This window comes from Gracilinanus agilis, chromosome 2 (assembly GCF_016433145.1).
Source record: "Gracilinanus agilis isolate LMUSP501 chromosome 2, AgileGrace, whole genome shotgun sequence".
Taxonomy (NCBI): domain Eukaryota; kingdom Metazoa; phylum Chordata; class Mammalia; order Didelphimorphia; family Didelphidae; genus Gracilinanus; species Gracilinanus agilis.
Genome location: NC_058131.1, coordinates 189,177,820 through 189,200,535, shown reverse-complemented (window position 1 = coordinate 189,200,535; position 22,716 = coordinate 189,177,820). Strand labels below are relative to the sequence as shown.

The 22,716-nt window shown below is 32.7% G+C and overlaps 1 protein-coding gene across 1 annotated transcript in view; it reads right to left on the bottom strand.

Moving 5' to 3' along the window:
• The window catches only part of CSMD1 (CUB and Sushi multiple domains 1), a 2,120,031-nt gene that overhangs the window by 1,316,137 nt on the left and 781,178 nt on the right, over positions 1-22,716 (bottom strand). Inside the window, exon 6 of the mRNA XM_044659558.1 lies at positions 16,600-16,807. Within this exon, the coding sequence (XP_044515493.1) occupies positions 16,600-16,807 (208 nt within the window). The remainder of the gene's footprint in view (positions 1-16,599; positions 16,808-22,716) is intronic.

Below are 22,716 nucleotides of genomic sequence, written 5' to 3'. Positions count from 1 at the left end.
TAGGCTTAAGATATTCATGACACTGTTTATAACATTTGAACAAGGCATTTAGGAGCACTGGGACTGGAAGTTTAATTGCAACCATATCACTTTCTAATTTGTATAACCTTGAGCAAGTCAAGTTTTATATTCTGACTCTGTTTCTTTGACTATAAAACGGGGCTAATAATAGCATCTACTTCACTGGGTTATTGAAATTATCAAATTGGGGCTAAGTGACTTGACCAGCATCACACAGCTAGGAAGCATCTGAGGTCATATTTGAACTCAAGTCTTCTTGACTCCAGGTCTGGCTCTTTATCCACTTAGCCACCTAGCTGACCCTCAAATGAGATATTTGTAAAGCAATTAGCATAGTTACTACATAATAGGTGCTATATAGATGTTTATTCCCTTTTCTCTTCCTCTTTAAAAAAAACAAAAACAAAACTTGCTTTCTGTCTTAGAATGAATACTAAGTAATAGACAATTGGGATTAAGTGGCTTGCCCCAGGGTCAGGGAGCTAGGAATCTCTTCCTCCACAATAAGATTTAATTTGTTTTCTTTTAAAGATTTGATGTATATTTTTTATGAATAATTCAAAACAATTCAATTCAACCAACATTATCAAGTACCTTCTATGTATAAACAACTAGGGCACTACCTAAAGTTCTTTCCATATCAATATGCCTAAGACTTATCTAAAACTTGTTGGACATTCCTGAAGGCAGAGGGTTAGAAGCCAATTATATCTTAAGATAATTTATTACAGACCAGCAGACTCTTCAGGCCAGTGAAATTTGTGTGGTACAAATGAACATTAAAAAGTCAAAGTAAGGGGGCTGCTAAGTGGCTCAGTGGATTGAGAGCCAGACCTAGAGACAGAAGATCCTAGGTTCAAATGTGACCTCAGACACTTCCTATCTGTGTGACCCTGGGCAAGTCACTTAACCCCCATTATCTATCCCTTACTGCTCTTCTGCCTTGGAACCAATACACAGTACTGGTTCCAAGATGATAGGTAAGGGTAAGCAGAGATAAAATAGGAAACCTAATCTAAAAAAATAAAATGATATGTAGAAGGAAATCATGATGATTGTCTTGAAATAGTCAAAGGACTTGATGATCATCTTTGAATGACTTAACAGTGCAAGAGAACTCCAAGACACTCATGATGGAAAAGAGTATATGCTGCCATGGAAACAACTGATGGAATATGAATGCAAATTGAAACGTATTATTTTCTTCTTTATTTATTTCATGAGTTTTCTTTTTTTTCTTAAGAAAACAGTTTGTCTTCTTTTACTAGATGATGAACACAGAAATATGTATTTCTTGATAGCAATGTATGATCTATATCATCTTAGCATCCATCTTGGAGAGAGGAGAGAATAGGAGAGGGGAGAGAGCATGGATCACAAAATGTCAGAAAAATTATTAAAACTGTATCTACATGTAATCTGGAAAAAAAGAAAAAAAGCAAAATAAATATATTAAAGACCTCTCATGTGGAAGAGGAATTAGGCTTTTATTTTTGTTTGGCCCCAGAGAGAAAAACCAGGAACAATGGGTAGAAGGGGTAAAAGTAACAGAAAGGTTTTGCTAAGGTAAAACTTCCTACTGAATTATCTTGTTAGGTAGTAAGTGCTCTCAGTGTGGATATAAGCAGAACTGAGGGTCTCTTGTACAGAGCATTGTACATGAAATTTCTGTTTAGGAAAGAGTTTGACTAGATAGCTTCTGGTGGCCATTCTGAATGAGATTTGGTGAATGTGACTGAAAATGGTTTTAAACACAGTAGAGCATAAAACAGCTCTATTTGTTCAGGAAAAAAAATGAGAAATGTTAAGGTTTTAAGTCACTGTTCACTTAAGGGACTTATCAAATTTGTACTGCATGTATCAATAATAAAAAAATCCAAGCAATGAAACATTACATTTGTTGGAGATGTATCGAATTGTACAAGATTGCCTTATTCTCCTATTCACTCCTCCATGAAATTGTGCAAAGTGTAGGAAGGAGAAAAATTAAGTATTCAGGTCTAAAGTAAAATTGTAAATGAAAGTCTCTGAATGTATAGCTGGAATATCATATATGCAATTTAGCTGATTTCAGAAAGGAACAAAAGCTAATAGCCACTATTTGGAAACTACTCAGTTAATTAGGAGGCAGCAGAAGGGTGAGGACACCCATTTTTTTAAACAGAGTAATCACTGAGGGTACAGAATTTAGATTTTAAAAAATATTAAAATTTATTCATTTTTCTTGTATTTCATAATGATGCATGTAGAAAAATAAATAAAATAACCATTGTAAATAGAAAAACAGTAAATATACTTTAAAAAATTTTTTGGTAAGAGAAGTAGAGAATTTTCTGTCAGCTTACCTTTAAAGTCTATGTGTCTGACAGATATTAGTTTTCCAGGGACTTTGGTTCTACAGTTTGATAAGAATTACAATAAAGAATCTTCTAGAAAGAAAGACTTTCTTGCATGCTAAATCATACCAGCTGTACTGTATTGATTTACAATTTAAGGATCAAAGAGACAAAAAAAGTCCAACAATCTCATTTTATGTGTAGGAAACTGAGACCCAAACTTTCAATGAGGAGAAACATGGTACATTTGAATACAATATGTTTTACTTCTAGATAAATCTTATTTTTAGGAAGCTTGCATTTAATACTTAGGCTCAATTACCTATTACTCCTAATGTTGCCATTAGAAGCTATATAGAACTTTTTCCATGGTATTTCTTCAAGTAACTAAAGATAGCTATTACAACCTTCCCTTCCCTACCAAATCTTCTCCTTCTAGGTTAAACATCCCCAGTCTCTTCTATCAGGCGTTATATCATGTCACAAGCTCATATATATATATATATATATATATAAAAAAATTTCCTCCTCTGGATATTCTCCAGCTTATCAATGTCTTTTCCTAAATATAGTGCAGGGAACTGAACTCAATGTCCTAGATATGATGTGAAGAGGACAGAAAGTCTAAAAAGATAATCACCTCTCCAATCTTGAAAACTATGCTTCTATTTATATAACTTAAATTTTTATTTAACTTTTTTTGGCAACAGCATCATATTGTTGACTCATATTGAGCTTACAATGTGATAATAACCCGTTATCTATTTCAGATGAGCTTATTTAAGCTAAGCTTTTCCTGTTTTGTACTTGTGAAGATTTTACCCCATTCAAGAATGACACAATACTATTTTATTTCATTTAATTAAATTTGACTCAATAATTTATTCTGTCAATCTTTTGTGGAGGCTCACTATCATTCAACATTACATCTTTTCCTCCAACCATTGTGTCATCTACAAATATGACAAGCATGCCATATATATATATATATATATACATATATATATATATATATAACTTTTAAAAATAATTAATTGTTAAGCAACATAAGATGAAACACTAATCCCTGAGGCACACCAATAAAGACCTCCTTCTAAAGTGACATCATAACACATTTATGGCTATCCTTTAGAGCAAGATATTAAAACAGTACTGAGTCTAGATAACTTTACCATTATGTTTTCTAGATCTCTCTATGTTTTTTTCAAGGATAACATAAAATAATTTATAAAGCATTTTGCTAAAATAGATAAATATAGCTCTAGCATTCACCAATTTTACTAATCCTATAATATAATTTTAAATATTTTGAAAAATTAATTGTCTGACATGATTCATTTTTTGTTATATCAAGCTTGTTTTGTGACCACAACTTTTCTAGGAGGTCCCTTCCTCTCAGAATATATTATAGAAATTGAAAAAAAAATTTAAGTGAAGAACATTGATACCCCACTGCCTTAATCTTACTCTGTACAAGGCAATTTATCAGTGCTTAGTTATATATTTCTTTGTTCTTTTTTAAAGATCACCAGCAGTCATTCAATATTCACACCTGCCATTTCTTTTACTACTCTAAAAGACAATTAATCTCTTCTTGGTGATGTTCACTCTCTGTCTCCTTTCTCACAATTTCCTGGTTTTAAATTCCTTATTAGCCATCTGTATTCTGTCCTTTACATGCCAAAGTTTATTCTCTTTTTTAGTGAAAACAGAAGCAAAATTGAGGGTCAAGTAGTTCTATCTCTTCTAAGTGATCCATTATAATCATCTTCACCACTCCAAGAAATAGTCCTACATTTTCATTGATGCAATTGTCTTCCTTAATAATAAACAAAGTAAAACAAAACTCCTTTGTGTTGTTCTTAGCCACACTAGGTAGCCCTCATTCTTTCTAAACTTTAGAACTATTGACCTACTTCTATAGGACTATATTGTAATCTTGAGTTGATTCTTACTTAAATGCTTTTGGTTCCATGTTCTATACATCTCTTACAATTTGGTCAATGTTTGTTTTCTTCAAAGTTACATGTCTAGGAAATAGACAGATGAATATTGAATCCAACAATTGTGAACACATGTTTTGCCCATTTGTTGGTACGCTAAATACCTGCTGTGGATAAAGAAATAAAATACATATATTTAAGGTAATATTCCCTTTAAAATGTCTTTTGGCAGAAGAGAGGCAAAAGCTTGACTAATAGTAAGAATAATATCAGAGTAATGGGGCCATTTTTAAAAAGAATGATTAGACCTAGCACATATATAAACAAAGACGGAAATATAACTCACCATTAAGTACCCAAGCATAAAACCATATTTCCCCTCTCTTTAGGAAAATGTCAACATGACACTTGCTCCTTCCTGTACTCTGAAAATATGCTTTTGTTTCTAGAGGTGAGAGAGATTTTTTCCAAATCACACTTGATCTTCAGCCTTGGGTAAAGACTAACTACCTGTTTACCTTCCATCTTTGTAAGCTCACAACATTACTTCTCAACCATCACTTGGCTGCCTACTGCTGTCTAGTGCTCCCTTGTGCAGCAGCCAAAAATGGAATTTGGCTTGATGTATCACTTTCAGATAGAGACAGGGAGCTGGCCTCAGCTCTATGTTCATGCGAGATGGCCAAATGCTCCTGCCTAGTTTAGAAATAAATGTTGTCTAGAGATGGCTATGAAAGCATGGCACAGTCTAGCCTTGAAATTTTTAGAATTTAGGAATCTGAGCTATGGATAGAACCTTAAAGCTCCTCTTTTTCCAGAAGCAACCCATAAATTTCAGAAGTTATCAATCCACATTGATAGAAATAGTTTCCTCACTGAAATGAATTTCCCTGCACATATTCAAGTAGAGATCTGGATCTCCTCTACCCAATTACAATTCAATAATTTTAGTATATATACCTACATGTGTGCACTTTAAAATAACCTTGCATACTAAACTGTGCCTACTTGCTGATTCAGTAATACAACTATTAGAGTCTATACCTCAAAGACATCAAAGAAAGAGGAAAAGGACTCATATTGTAAAATTATTTATAGCAGCTCTTTTTTTTTGTAATGTCCAAGAACTGAGAACTGAAGGGGTACCCGTCAATTGAAAAATGGTTAGATAAGTTTTTGATATATAAACACAATGTTGTTAAAAACGATGGAGAAGATGACTGCAGAAAAAAAAAAAAACTAAGGCCAGGAAGACTTGTATGAACTGATGCAAAGTGAAGAGGGGGGAATCAGAACAATTATTTTAAAAGGTACAACATTTCAAAGATATCAGATATGAAAAACTTAGTAATGTTAAACTACACAATGACCTATCACAATTTCAAAAGATTCATGCTGAAATATATTTTCTGCTTCATACAGAGAATTGATCAATTCAAAGTACAGATTGTTTTTTTCCCTCTCTTTCCATCCTTTTTTTGCTTTTTTTAAATTTTAAACCCTTAACGTCTGTGCATTGACTCATAGGTGGAAGAGTGGTAAGGGTAAGCAATGGAGGTCAAGTGACTTGCCCAGGGTCACAAAGCTGGGAAGTGTCTGAGGCCAGATTTGAACCTAGGACCTCCCGTCTCTAGGCCTGGCTCTCAATCCACTGAGCTACCCAGCTGCCCTCTTTTTGCTTTCTTTTGTATGACTTCATAACATGTCATTTCTTACCTTCTCAATGGGTAGGAAAGAATTGTCCTTAAGAGAGAATTTGAAAATAATACTAGAATAAAATAAAATGTCAGTTCAAAAAAGGCTACTAAGAAAAATAAAACAATTATTAGTATTATTTTATATTTAGAAAAACTGAGGCTGAGAGAGAAAAACAAAATAACTTGCCCAAGGTCACATACCCATCTAGTGATGAGAATATTATTCAAGCTAAGGAATGAAGCTGATTCACTAAAGTCGTCCCTTTTTAACAATAGGTTGCATGGAAAAATCCATATTGCTATACATTTAATTATAAAATCAAGTCCTGAGAGCTATGATAATAATTCTTAATTTATACTAAACTATTAGCATAAAACCTGGCAGTCATTAGATATCAAGTTTAAAAAAATTTTTGAGATAGACCCTACAGAAAAACTAGTTATAACTATAGGTAACTCGTTTTTTCCTCTAAAATTCTCAGGTATGTATCACATTGGGGTCAGGTAGTTAATAGTGTAGACATCTATGGTACACTGCCTGCTTAAGGTATTAATAAGTCAAAATAAAGAACACAGGGAAAATTTTAGTACATGAATTCTATCTTTTTTGGATGAATTGTAGACAAAGGAATATGACTTGGAAACATTTTATTGATGATACGAATTGTAGAAAGGCTGAAAAATATGGGCCCATCAATGTAAGACTCATGGTGGAACATAATTTCATTATATTTTACCTCTATTCTTCAATTGGGACAAAATTTCTTTATGAAGGAATCTTCTATAAGGAAATTGCATTTTGCCAAAGGATAAAATATAAAATGTGTACATATGCAGATAGATTTCACACACACACACAAAGTAAATGAATGGCAATTCTGGAGGCATTGGCATCTGGGGGATTAGGGACGTGGTCCTTAAACTGAGGTTTGGAAGAGGTTAAGGATGCACAGGAATGGCATTGTGAAAAGATTTCATTTTGGTTTTTGAACCTATTGAGTCTGAGATGCCTCCAGGCATTTGCAAAGGCAGTTAGATAAAAGACACACTATCTTGTGTGAGGAGGCAGCAAATAGGTCAGTTTGGCTATAACTTAAAATACATAAAATGAAATAATTTATAATAAGACTAGAAGAGTAGTTTGGAGCCATAATTTTTAAAAGTCATGAAGAGAAATCTATATTTGACTGAGGAGGTCAGAGAAGCCATTGAAGTTTATTGATTAGGAAAGTGACATAGACTTAATATATGACTTAGTAACTAATTATGTTTGAATGATGAGGTCAAGTCAAGAGTTTAAGGTGATCCTAACTTTGTAAATATGAGTAAATGGAAGGATAGGGAAACCCTGAAAGTTCAGAGGAGGTATAGTCTTTATCGTTATAGTGATAGATGTTTTTTTTTGGGGAAGACAATGAATTCTGTTTGACGCATGTGGAGTTTGATATGTTTTTATGAATCTAGATAAGATTGTTAAATAAATAGTGGGTAATATGAGAACTAACTATGTACAAAACTACGTGATAGGTACTGGAGAGATAAAAAATAAGTAAGATATGGTCTTCCATCAGGGTGTTTATAATATGAAGGGAAACTACTAGAAGAGTAACATAAGCATCTAAGTAAAAGAATCTATTGGAATGAAGAGCTAAGTTTTATGTGTAAAAGAAATTTCAGATAAATAATTGAATGGAAATTGTTATATATACATGCATATATGTACATATATATATATAGAGAGAGAGATAACATATAGACACATGTATATATATATAGACACACATGCAGTTAGAGAGGAAGAAAAGAGAAAAAGAGAAACAAAATGTTTTTTAAAGATTATTACTATAAATGTCTGAGAATTATGGTGCCTATATTGTTTTTATTAAAAATAGAGGAATAAAAGGCAATGTGATCTAATTATTTTGTGTTCATAATACCTATCAGTCAACACAGTCAATAAACTTTTATTTAGGGCCTACTATTGGTTTGATTAAGTGGGAATGAAAGATAATGAAGAGTTGAAGAGGACACCTAGGAGCTTGAGGGACTGGGAGGATGGTATTGCCCTTGACAGCAGTAAGCAAATTAGGAGTGAATGGGACTCTCTTTCCTTCCTAACACTGAGAATCATTAATTGTATGAACCTGGATAAATCATTTAATTTCCTTGGTTTTAATTTTCTTTTTTGAAAAATTAAAGGGTTAATTAGATGATCTTAGTGTCATTTCCAGCTTTAAATCTCAGGAGCAATATGAATCAATAAATTAAAGAATAATGAGGGGTTATTATTGTTATATCACAATAGAAAATAACAGTTGTTTGTGGGGTAGGTATTAGGAAAATTTGATCTTCTGAAGACTATTATTATACTACGACTTCATAATCATTCTACATTAGAATTTAAGTGTAGAGTTAGTCAATTATTCATTAAGTGACAAGTTGGAAAATATCTCTAGGTGATAATTGGCCTCCCAAGGAGGTCTTTGAAGCTCATTTTATTTCTTAGTTTCTCTGAAGATTTGTTTTTGGCTTAAGCAAGTCACTGATCATTTTTACTCATGTGGGAAATCTTGCTAAGTTAATATTTGCAAGATAAAGTGGTCCCAAACAAATATTTCTATAGCCATACAATAATAGCCCTCACTTTTTCAGAGATAATCTACTTCATCCATGGAATTTTTCCAGATGAAGGAATTTAGTACTAAGGAGACCAATTGACTCATCCAAAGGGACTTTGACCTAAGTTTGCTAATTCTTAGTTCGTGTTGTTTTCAAAACAGTAATAATACCTTTTTTCAGGGTAAACCTAATGGTTTCTGTATGATTACGATGACCATTCATAATTTAATAATGAATCTTCACAGTCATAAACCTAAGATATTCCTTTGGTCTCAGCTAGAATTGCATCTTAATTACCCAAGATGTACAATTATCTATTGTATTGATGAAATGATCTAGAGATTCTATAATTTGTCCTGTTCACCTATTCCACTTGATCATTAAATAATTATCTCTTATATCTATTTTTTCTTGCTATTATTGGGAGGTATTTTTTCTTTCCTCATATCTCTGTCTTTGCTATTTGGAATTCCTTTCAGAGACTTGTTGGTTATAGCATAAACATCATTCATTCATTTGTTCATTTATCTAAACAAATATTTGTCCACTATGAAACACACCATGCTATATTCTGGGTATAGAGGCTCAAAGATGAAATGGTGCCTACCTTACATTCTATTCAGGGATAACAATATGAACTTAGACAAATAAATATACAAGTATTGGAGGGAGAGGTATCTAACATCTTGGTGACTCAGGCTCAGATCAGGCTTTATTTAAGAAGTACTTGAAGGAAGGTTAGGAAATTGATAGTCAGCAATGAAGAGGAAGTACATTAGAGGCATATATAACATCCAGGGCAGAGAGATATTTGACAGAATTCCATGTTTGGAGAATAGCAAGATTTTTGGGTGGAATGTAGGTTTTCAGAAGTATAGCAATGTAAAATAAACTTGAAAACACAGGATGGATCCAGACTTTGTAAAAAGCCAAACAGAGAAGTTTTAATTTTGTACTAAAAGCAATTGGAAGCATAGGCATTTCTCTAATAGGAAACAGATATGGTCAGAGACAGACTTTGGGGATATTAATTTGGCCCTGGTGTAGAGAACATATCAAATAGAGGAGAAAATGGAGGCAGCAAATTCAAATAAGAGACTATTCCAATAATTCAACTGAGATGTGATGAAGGCCTGAATTAGGTTGGTGATTATATGAATCCAAAGAAGATGGGGTGAGAGATTTGTCAGAGAAATAATCAACGAGACTTGGCAAATGATTGTAGAGAGTGAAGAATATGGAGAAGTCAGGATAACTCCAAGTTTGAGAACCTAAATTACCAAAAGGATGGCAGTACTTTCATCAAAAATAAGAATTTGGAAGAATTGTGGTTTGAGGAAAAAGATAGAGAATTCTGCTTTAAAACTTGATTTAAGTTTGTGATGCCTGCCAAACAATTTTATTTTCCCCTCGATTTTCTGTTTCCCCTGTCCAGGACTAATTCCTTTCATCTTCTTTTTTAAGGTCTTTTAGCAAATTTTAGTGGACCAGCTATTTGAAATAAATCTGAATTCCTTCTCTGCTTGTTGCTAACATTGTGAGTTATGTGCCCCCTTCTCTCAAATCATTTCAGTAAGAAAATGTTTGGCTAGCTCCACTGCTAAACATTCATCTAATTGAAAGAAAAATTGTAATTACTGGACCATGTTGCAAAATGTACTAGAAATGGCAATTTTGTATTAAAGTGGGGTATTGATATGAAGCCAACCTTTATAAAATCAGAATGGCTAGGAAAAATACATTCTCATCTGATGCACATATAGTCCATTAGGTTTAAATTACTAAACCACTTCACATTTAACATAACACTCGTTTTGGCATATTACATCATTCACTACATTTAGATTGCCTTTACTGTAGCCATGGTAACCTGCTTAAAACATAGCTGAGTCGGTAACTTCCCTCCTTGTGAAATGAAAACAAGGACAATCACATTAGTGTAGCTCATCAATTATACAACACAGAATCTTATAAGACCTGAATGGACCTCCTTATTATTTATATTTTTTATGAAGCATTATTGGTAAATAATGTCCTACTCTACAAATTCAATTTTATGTTTTTTCATGACAAGTACAAAGTGATTTATACATAAAGAAACCAACACCGATAAAATCACTTATACAATGATGACAAGAATGTAAAGAAATCTGGCATTTGAAGAGACAACAAAACTTTAGGTGGACACAGGAACCATGTCTTTGATTCGCTGTAATGACCACCAGGCTTTGCTCCAGAGTATCTAGTGAAACACATTTCCCTCTTCTTTGCTGAAAGATAGGGCAATTTGAAAGTAAAATAATACAAATGATGTCAGACTTGTTCACTCTTTTGGTTAGTTTCATTCTTTTGGGGGGGGGCATTGAGATCATGGATTTTTTTAAATTTCCTATTTTTAAAGGAAGAGCTCAATAAGACTGTTTTCTGTCTATGTGTATATGTGAAAATGTACATTAATACATGTATATATGATATCATTAACATTGGGAATTCACAGATAAAAAAAAACTCCTCCAATACAAGTCGGCTCCTCCTCTAATTTAAAATCTTAGAAAGTTAATATTATTAAATGTTAAAAAAATAAAATAAAATCTTGCCTAAGAACACTTTGGCAATATCACATAAATAGTAGTGAGTGTACGAGGCAAGCCTTGAACCTAGCTCTTAATGCTGAGCTCAGGTCACTATCCACGTATAAACCAAAGAGTCATTCATGTCTCCCTCAAATAATTGTTGGTACTTTTATTGTGTGGAAAGTTCACATTAATTTTTATTCCTTTGGGGCTTTCAAAAAAGCCTTTTGATTTTAAAACTCAAACAATTTATTTTTAGGGCTGATGCTCAAGCTTTCTCTCCCCAGGCTATGTTGGGTGCTTCCTTTTGTCTAAAAATTGGCATGGTGGAGACCTGCTTCTTATTTATCTGTACACAAGAACTCTTTGGACAATGAAAAAATCCATCAGGTAGTCAGTCAGACAGCACGTTGGGAGCTGTGGCCATGTGTCAGAGGGACTTAGTGTCCTGGAAGACTCCCTACTTCATGGGAGAAAGTCTCCCAAATTCATTTCCTACGTGGCTTGTCTGATGAGAAACTCGTAGGATATGCTGGGGAGTCACCAGATGATTCCATTCTGGGGGGGTCATATTGTCTGTTGGCACTGGAATTGGGGCTTTTTTTTTCTTTTTCCTCCCCAAATTTGGCGGCTCAGCTTCTCTTGCTCCTGTTTCTCTCAGGTGGGCCACATACAGGTTATTTTTAGCATCTTTTTGTGTTCTATAAGGAGTCCACTGCCTAGTTTAGAAACACTGAGTGGTCTTTTAATAAAATAATATTATGTAACTAAAAATAAAGACTCCAGAAAATTTTATTCCTCATATAAGTGTACCAGAAGTACTCTTAAAAGTGAGATGACAAGGCCATCATTCTGTTAAAATAAAGACATAACATATTTTAGGGGAATGCATTTGGAATAATGGGCAACTAGATAAAATGTACTGGATAGAGAACATTGGGGTTAGAAAGATTCATTTCAATGAGTTCAAATCCAAACTCATACACTTACTGGGCAAGTCACTTAACCCTGATTGCCTCCATTTTCTCATCTATAAAATGAACTAGAGTGGCAAACCACTTCAGTATCTTTACCAAGAAAACCCCAAATGGAACAACAGAGAGTTAGACATGACTGAAACAACAGAATAGCAATATAATTTAGAACAAAATAAAGGGAGAATAGGGTATTTGTTGGGAAGTGCTTCTTGTATGAAAACAAAATTTAATATTTTTGAAAGAAAAATGTCTTAGAAAAATAAAAATAAATCTTCTCAGTTTTATTGAAGCAGTATAACTTTAGTTGGTCTCTTATTGATAGAATTGTATGCCTCACAATGTCAAAAACATTAAAAATATTAATTTTTTCCTCATATTTCAAAGACATATGAACCATTTAAAGTCTTTCTTGAAAGCAGTATTGTGTCAATATTATTTCTCTGAAAGCCCTGTTAATAACAAAGAAAGAAATAAACTTTTATTTGATGAGCAACAATATACTTTCCAAAAGATAAAATCAGTGTTGTTGTTGTTTTTTTTTTTTTGTAGTAGTAGTCATTGTTGTTGTTTTGTTTGGAAAGTGTATCTTTGCAGAGTGGAAAGAAACTAATATATTCTATTTTAACTTCTCACTGAAAAGTAATGGAATAAAGAACATGCTATTTTAAAACTTCCGCATAACTATAATTATGCACTAAACTGATTAAACATTATCATTGAAAATACCAATTTACTTTTACATTGGGCTTCCAAATTAAAGGTTGCTGTCTTATTGTTTTTTAAATAACTTTTTTCATATTAAAAATCTAAATATATAATATCATTCTCTTTTTTGGTGGTGTGAAATTTATACAACTACCTATCATTGCATGTGTTATTATTTTATGACTATTCCTTCACTGATACCATTTAGTATCTTTTGTTCCCCTTGCCTACATTATATTCCTTCCTTACTTCCTTACATAAATATCTCTTAAATCCTTTTATTTCTTTAAAGTCTGAGCTTAAGTGACTTTTACATGATGTCCTTCCTGATTCCACCAGACTCTGTGTCTTTTTCCCTCCAATACTGTTTCATTTATGCGTATGTGTTTGTGTTGTCTTTTCTGATCAAATAGGAGCTCTTTGAAGGAAGGGAGTGCTTAATTTATTTCTTTGTATTCCCAGAATTTAGAACCATTTCTGGCAAGTAGTAGTTGGATTAAAGACAGTGCTATTGACATGTTATCATGTAGTCATTGCCTCATAAATCCCGAATTAAATGCTTTTCTGGTGCCCACGTGTAAGACACTGGTGAGAGGTTTGGTTATATGTTCTCTATAATACTGATACAAAATAAAGAAAACTGGCTAGCATAAATTTGAAAACTTTATCTTCTTTATTTCAGACTGAATACATAATCCCATCAAGTTTATCAAGTTCGGAGGAAGAAATATTTTAAGAATTTGAAGGTAGAAGGAGAAAATAAACTACGTTCTCATTTTCCCTCTTCTTTACTCTTTGCAATGTACAAGAGTAGATTTTCCATAAACAGAACTCTTTAGAACATGGTCAACTGAAATGGTTTGCAGCCATATTCCCAGGCACTGGAAGTAGGGTTAGGAATTTTTTTTTTTGTCTGGAAAATCACCTTTAGGTCCTATATTTTTCTATACTTCACATCTGGCCTTCCCAGTACTAGTGTTGGTCAAGTTAGCCTACTTGATACTTCAAGTCAGTGACAAACTAAGGATTCAATTTACAACAGTCCTGAAGAAATGTTAGAGGAATAAATAACTTGTGGCCCCATTCACATATACTCTTCTGATACTATAACCACTGACAGAATACAAAATACTTGACTCTAGATACTTTCTCCTAGAATGTTCTATTTCAAAAACAAAGGACAATTAAAATAATCTTTCTATCTCCTCTTCCTCCCTTTTCAATAACCTGATTCTTTACACTGCTGCCAGAGTACAAAAGCAAAAAAATTCACTCGCCAACTGAGATTGGCTTACTCACACTCCTACATGGTCAGAGCAATTTGGTACTGCTCTCCTTTTCTATTTTACTTTAATATTATTTCTTTCTTTACACATTCTTCTCCAATCAAGTTGGATTATTCTACTTTTCTCTCATAAATACAAATAAAAAGAAAGAAGAAAACAGCCACTTAATATCAAGCTTTATGTTTGTAAGGGTTTGAATGAATATATTTTGTGACATTTGGTAGCTTAATGCTTTTCTTCATTGTTATCTTGTCATTACAACTTCTTTTCCTTAGAGAAATGACATCAGATTTCATATATAAATTCTAATGATGATGGATTTTTCTCAGGTACCTTTTGGTTTTGCTTTTACAGTAAACTCTCATAGCTCTTCTGAAAGGTCAGTTAAACTGTATTTATCAGTTACTATTATCTCTTGCTAATGATACCTTTGAAAACATGCTGTTTGAAGACAAAAGTTAAATTTTTATAATTTCTTAAAAATGAGAATCAAAGTAATTTAAGGGACATCACAGATCATCTAGTCACAGGATTCAGCATTAAAAGAAACCTTAGGAATTTTCTAGTTCAATCTTTTCATTTTATAGTTGAGGAAAGGGAAGTCCAAAGAAGTATAATGCCTTAAGTTAGGTCTTAGAGAGAATTAGTAGTATGCCCAAGATTAGAGGAAAATTTGGCCTGTAAGTATATTTGTACTCTCTATTATATTATATTGCCCTCTTTAGAATAGGTAAAAGAAAAAAGGAAATAAATACTTTTTTTCCAAATCTTAAAATAAAAAATATCACATGTACTTGACAAGTAAATTGAGAAATTTATATAATAAGAAATTATAGTATATTTTTAAAAGTCATTATAATAAAGTTGATATTTCTGTTTGAAAGGGGAAGACATAATAATTATTTGCTTAGTAACCAAATTCTTAAGTTTCTACACATCAAAAGTGGTTAAGTTGAAACAATCCATCTAGATTTCATTATTTTCTCATAATATATGATAGGGCAATACTAGTACTTTCACTTTTATACCATATATTTATGGAAAAGTTCTAAATTTTTTAGATCACTAGATAGTCTCTAAGATCTCTAGAAACATAATGATTATTTGGACCTTTCAGGAAGTACTTATTACAATGTTTATCTAATACTGTGCATAATCACTGCATCTACCTTTTCCTTTGTAGATCAATGCACGACAGAAACACTGTCTACCTCTAGTAATAGGACAAAATAAAATATTTACTACTCAGGATTGTTCAAGATAAAACAAAATTAATTAAAAAATTGATCATTCTAATATCTTCCTGATTATAACAGAATGATGATAATATTTTGCCCCAATTATCTGTATAAATCAAATATTCATGCTTATTTGAATGATTCATTCATATAATTTTCCAGTTATACACACACCCAAGCGTCCTTTCATTCCAACCATATCAGAGTCAGTGATAGAGATAAACAATATTTTCAGTTTTACTCTTTATCTGTCCTCTAATTGTGACACCCATTACTCATTCAGAAGCTCCTAATTGTCTTCTTTAGGTCTACGAGTTACCAATTTAAGAGACATACAAATTAAAAATTGTAGATTGATAATTACAACTTATTTTGAAGAATTATAGTTTCAATATTGCATCAATCTCTCTAAACAATGTCATATTATACAAAATTAATGGAAAATTTCCTTTGATACACTAACCAATGTCAAAACTGGGTAAGGGAGCAATAAATGCAATGCCATTTTCCTTTCTGAGTAGAAATTTGTGACAATTGATATTTATTTCACTTCTGTTAACTTCGGTTATTTGCTATGAAGTAAAGCCACAAATCTGATTTTATTTTTGATCTTTCAAAAAATGACTATTGGCAGAGGATTATACTTTACTGTTAGTCTGTCAGTTGGATTAGTTTTGACATGACAACTTTTCAGTCACATTCCACCCCAACAGCAGTATAATTTGTGTCATCATCTTTAAATTCAGAAGGTAATATCTCAAATATATATGTACATATATTCATAGATATCTCTCACATGGACCACGCAAACTCAAGGGGATAAAATCAAAGAAACCAATTCCAGAAATGTCAATTTTCACTTGTTCCTTCCTGTCCTCTTCCCTCACTCCCCACCTCATTGCTCTCTCAAATAACCTCTCTACTGCTTTCAAAATGATAAGGAGTAGACAGGACAAAGGATTGACAGATGTCAGGAAGCTAATGTGTCACAGAGTTTTTGCATTTCCTTTCAAGCCTCAAAAACAAGTACAATATCTGCATTGGGCCTTTAAAGTCAATACAATCCATTCACTCTTTTCTTTAATCATTTGTGGATGATGAATTAATTATAAAGCAATGAAAAAATTCATTGTAGAAGTCTAGGAATCTAGCTCATCAGTGATTACATTTAAATTCCACGATCATAAGTCCTTCCTGTACTTACCATATTGAAGGTGCTTCTGTCCCACTGATCTCTAAGAAATCATAGCCTTCTTCGAGCTGGAAGTCAGTAAAGACCAAAGCAATGGTATCTCCAGGCTCAGCAAGAATGGTCCATGTGCAGTCAGCATTGTTGTCATACTCCGAAGGGAAATGAGGACTAAAAATGGCACCACTTGTCCCTCGCAAAGTTCCACCACAAGCTCCTTCAGCTGATAGGAAGAAAGAAGTAAAAGTTATTCAGATTAATTAGATCTCATGTAATTAAAAAAGCTTACAGGGTTTTAAATTCTTCCACTGAGCATTAACAGATGAAAATATTTTATCTTCACTTATTGCTTCTGAAACTGATGTTGAAATTTCTACATTAATGGGAAATGTTATTACTTCTTAAAAAATGGGAGTAATCTGAATGCTACTTTATTTGTCATAGACTATTGTGTGTATGTCTGATCTTGAAGGTTTCAAAAAAGTTGTTGCCCGATCCCCAAAAAGGATTATTTTAGGAAATGTGTAAGTAGTCAATGGATTTAATTCTAAAAGAGAAAATTTGATTAAAGAATTTTAATGGTGAATTAATACTCCAAAAAGAAAAGACATTCGAATCTGAAATCAAGGTTTTAAAAGAAATTTGACTCTAGAAAAATGGATCTTATTAATATCATTATGAAGGAATCAGCAGAGAAAAATTCCTTGGTCTATGGAGATAACCCAGGTTCCTAGAAGTTTATGCCACTGATATTACAAGCTCTTGCAGAATTTAAATAGCTAGAAAAGTTCTATAAAACTAGAGAAGGGAATCCTAGAAAAAGACCACATTTAATCTCTGTATCCAAACTAGTGAAGTACAAAGAAGTTTACAGAGAATGCTGATCTTAGGGTGAAGAATTCTTTGACCATAGAGACATACTGCAGAGGAAAATAGAGAATGGGAAAATGAGCACTGAAATATCAATTTAAATTGAGATGGTGTCATTTATTTAAACATGTAACAGTGAAGGGGAAGAGGCACTTAATTTGTGCCAGGCTGCAATTTCAAAGGAGCTTCTTTGTAGTGTTTGAGAGACTAGGAATGCTTCTATGACCTATTGTTTAGATAACATTTGGCCAATCTGGTATCCTCTCAGTGACTTTTTTTGTTTGTTTGTTTGTTTTGTAAAATGAGTGTCAGATTAGGTAGTGTTTACAGACCCTTCCAGCTTTACACCAGAAGTTCCAAGATCCTTATAGGTTCTATTTTTTCTAAGAATGGAAAGGGGCAGAACCTTTTAGAAGATGAAAAAAGAAAACTGAAATCCCAGTTCTCAGAAGCAGCTATAAATTAAGATGTAAGCTCATTTTTTTTTACTTCCTTCCACTACAGCTCAGAATTTCTCTTCCAGCCATTCTTTCCATTATATCTAATTATAGAGCCCCATCACTTGACAAAGTGCTTAACAATTATTTGCCTTAAAGAAAAATTTCTTTACTTAAGGTGCAAACATATATATATATATTTGTATATATATATATATGCATACATATCCACTTATATATAACTGTTTCTTTACATGGAGATAATATATGTGTATGCATAGATACATAATATTTTGTTGTTTTCCATACTAAACAGATAATAATGTCAAGAATGCAAGAATTTAAGTCCTGTCTTTGATATACACCAGTGGCATGACCCTGGTCAAGACACTAAACTACTCAGTGTCCCAAACAACTCTCTAAGATTATAAATTATTGACTAAGTGTATGATTTAAGATTAGTAAAATGAATTACTTATTTGAAGCTCCCTACACTCATGAAATCAGAGGTACATCCCCCGAATAGAAGATACTAATGTATTATTTTAGTTATTACCTTATATTATATTATTATGTTATTTTTATTGTTTTCTGTGTCACAGGAAAAGTACTGTAACAGCTATACCAAGCTGCCCGCATTCCTAACAAATAAGCATAGGTAAATGCTTCTATTTTTTTTTTTTTAGAATCCACTTCATGAAGTGACTACTTTTTGACTTGTCTTCCCAATAGCAATAGGGATGCAGTTGTTGACATCAGGCTCTGTGGTGAGATCATTTTTAATGATGTTTGGGATTTTATGGTTGGTAAAATCCAATCATACTTAAGATGACTTAATGCTGTTTAATACTGGCCACAATGTTGGCAACCTTCCATTTGCCCAAGGGTTTTATCATGTCATCTAGGTTCACTGTCCTCAGGGGGCTGAGCAGGCAGTTCAGGAAATGACAAAGGCCTATGTTGACTATGCTAGGGGTAAATTTCATGCTTTTTTCTTCACCAGGCTCAAACAAACTGTGACATATAGAAAAAGGAAGAACAGAAATGTTTGGAGTGCTTTATTAAGGCTACAAACATGAGGGTAGGAGATAGGAAGTGAGAAGAATAACACTGAAGTCTATTTAAAAAGAGAGAGATAGAGATAGAAAGAGATAGAGAGAGAGAGAGAGAGAGAGAGAGAGAGACAGAGAGACAGAGAGAGAGAGAGAAACAGAGAGAGAGAGAGAGAGAGACAGAGACAGAGACAGAGACAGAGACAGAGACAGAGACAGAGAGAAGAGTAGGGAGATACAGTAATGGGTGGCAGGAAATATAATTTTCCTCACATCCAGGATCACCATTGTGTTTTGTTTTTTTATGACAGGAAATACTTCATTGCCTTATACAGCATTTTAGCAAAATGAGGCATATTTACGATGATGCTAGGCTAAAAACATAAAAAGATTTATTGTGACTCTTTCCTCAGTTCTTCACATAAAATATTATGTCATATCATAAATGTAATCTCATTGATATAACCATTTACCATTATACCTAGAGAAGGAAAAAATATATAGTGCACATGGCACTCATTGACATAAAAAATTAAAAGCTGTCCCCTAACTTGCTGCTAAAAAGAAGATAAAAGAAATGAAGGTAGGAATTAAAGTAGTCTATATCAGGGATCAGTCTAAAGGAGAAATTTGCATCTGAAAAAACTTATTTGCAAATTAGAATTTAGATTCTAGGCTCCCTAGACTTTTATCATATTCTATATAAGAAAAAAAATTCAAGGGGAGGTAACTAATTACTGGGAATCTGACATCAAACTTTGGTTCCTATAAAGGTACTTTAATCAGTTTCAGATTAGAAGACAAAGAATTCAAGAAAGGAGTTGATTCTCATATCACATATTGAGGAAGGGAGAGATGATTTAAAATAAATCATTTGATTCTTTGGAGGAAAATAATTTAGCTTCATATGTTGGTACTATTCAGAATTCATATTAAAATGATTTTGTAGTCATTATATATATGTAAATATATATGGCAACAAATACAAGAGACAAGTAAAATGGAATGAATTATAGTGGGAAATCATACTGGTTTTGTAATATTTCCTAATGTAATTCACAGAGTTGATGATATCCTGGTACAGCAAAGAATTGACTCTAAAGTCAGAAGACCTGGGTTCAATCTCACTTATGATGTGAACTATTTGTGTGAACTTGGTTGCACAAATTGCTTAATTTCAGTTTTCTCACCTACAAAAATATTAATAAACCTAATATCTCCTACTTTACCAAGATATCGAGGAAATTATTTGATATACATTTATAAATTGTGGTCTTATAGAAATACACATAATTATAATCTGTTTCAGACTTTCATAAAATTTCACACCCTTACATTTTTATGTTTCATAGCTTAATACTTGATGACATTAGCATTATAATAAAGAATATTACATAACATGTAAGGTGAACATGTAGTAATCAGAATCTCTGGGTATTATATTATAATCTTCAAGGCCTTATACAATTATTGGCAGATATTTAGGTAAGTCTTCTATATTTAACAAGAACTAATAATTTCTTTCTGAAAAAGACTACTTTTTCTATGACAGAAGTCAAAAGAAATCTGGGATCCATCTAAGAAAAATTTGTTTTAAATCCATCTTGCCTATAAATGTATTAATTGAAAGATGCATATATATTCACATAGGATTACCAGTTTAGTTAGATCAGGAAGGGGCTTTCAAGGTTCTCTTGTTCAATACACTCGTTTTATACATGAAAGAAATGTGAAGAAAGTGATTGAAGTAATTTCTTCAAGTACATACAAGTAGTAAGTGGCAGAATTAAAAAATGAGATAGACTTATTCCAATAAAATTTTCTTTGGAAATGCTCCACATTAATCATAAATTCATATGCTATTCAATAGTTTATAAATCAAGACTGCAAAGGTCTTACTGGTTATCTCTCTTCTAGCAACTATTTTTAAGTAATTTTGTGATCCAAAAAGAGGGCATATTCAGAAGCAAAAGAAAAAATCACTTATTTTTTAATAACATCTTTATATTCTATCCAGTTATTTGAAATAATCGTAACATTTTAACTGAAGCCATCAAAACTCAAAGAGTGAAGTGGAAAGAAATCTGAGAATTCAGGGGAGAAAAGCTTGAAGAAGAGGAGAGAGAAGAGAAACAATACGATAAGGAGAAGAGAAAATGAGCAGGACAAAAGAAAGGGAAAGGAAAGTTTGACAGAGTTGTTAAAAGCAAAATTTAGGACAGAGGAAAGAATAACTCAAAACAAAATGCTTTGGCTTGTGTGTGTATATATATGTATATTGACAGTGAGACATACATATATATAGACACATACATATATGTGAATATATGTATATAATTTTTCAATTTATTCAAGAAGAAATGTATCACTTAAATAATAGCTACTGAATTGTTAATGAACAAAGATTCATCCGTTGTTTTTTTTTTTTAAACCCTTGTACCTTGGTGTATTGTCTCATAGGTGGCAGATTGGTAAGGGTGGGCAATGGGGGTCAAATGACTTGCCCAGGGTCACACAGCTGGGAAGTGGCTGAGGCTGGGTTTGAACCTAGGACCTCCCGTCTCTAGGCCTGACTCTCACTCCACTGAGCTACCCAGCTGCCCCCTTCATTAGGTTTTGAGAAAGGAACTTGTAATCTATGCAGGTGAGATAAGCACCAGAACCTTGGCAATAGAAATTATTCAAATAGCTAAATTGGATTATCTCTGAAAAAACTGGATATAATTGATTAATTATGATTTTGTATGTATATATATTTATATTTACATGCATGTATGAAAATACACACAGTCACAGCTATATAATCGTACATATGATTGTATATCCATATATTTATTCAAAACTTTTGGTAATGTTATAGCCTGTTTCTTCCCATCAAAAATTTTTCCAATGACCTTTAAATGACTTTGGTTTTTATTCTTCTAACCTTATTCTTTTCTAACATTAAGAGCCATGTAGCATCTTGTTTATTCTGCCTCCACAATATATCTCATATCTGCTTTAAATATTTCTGTTCACCTGGCTACCAGCCTAATTAAGAGCCTTATAACCTGTCACTTAGCCTTAGAAGATTCCAGTAGTTTCCTAAATAGTCTCCTTGACTCCATATTTTTTGCAATGCATCCTCCATACAGCATAGGTCTGACCATGTCACTCTTGGATTTAGTTAAGTTTTAGTGGATCCATGTTATCTTTAGAATCAGAGGCAATTTCTTCCTTTTGTCATTTAAGGACCTTCACATCCTGGCTCTAACCTATTTCTTAGTATTATTACATTTGACTCCCTTTCAATCACTTTGGTAGTGAGCCAAATTCTTCTCCTTGTTCTTCACACAGAGCATTCAATTTTCCATCTCTGCACATTTGCACAGGTTATGTCTGCACATCTGCTATCACTAGATTCCTCCTCACCTTGTGTTCGTATTTTCCTGTTTCCCCCAGATGCAAACTTCTGCCCTCCCTTCCATCTCATTTCATCCACATGAAAATTTCTAACTTAATAATTATTTTTGATCTTGCTTCTTATCATTTGGCACAGAATGATTCTAAAACTCCTACCTGATGTTCTGCTGAGTACAGTCTCTTATTTTGAAACAAACATTTCTATTTATTGATATACTTAATTTTATTATTTTATTCTATTTTCAGTGCTCATTACATTCAATACTGTTATTGTAAAACATTTAGCACAGTGCCTGACATATAAAGCTCCATTTAAATGTTATATTAGAATTTTTATTATTAATTTCTTCTAAGTAAAATGCTTTCAAGTT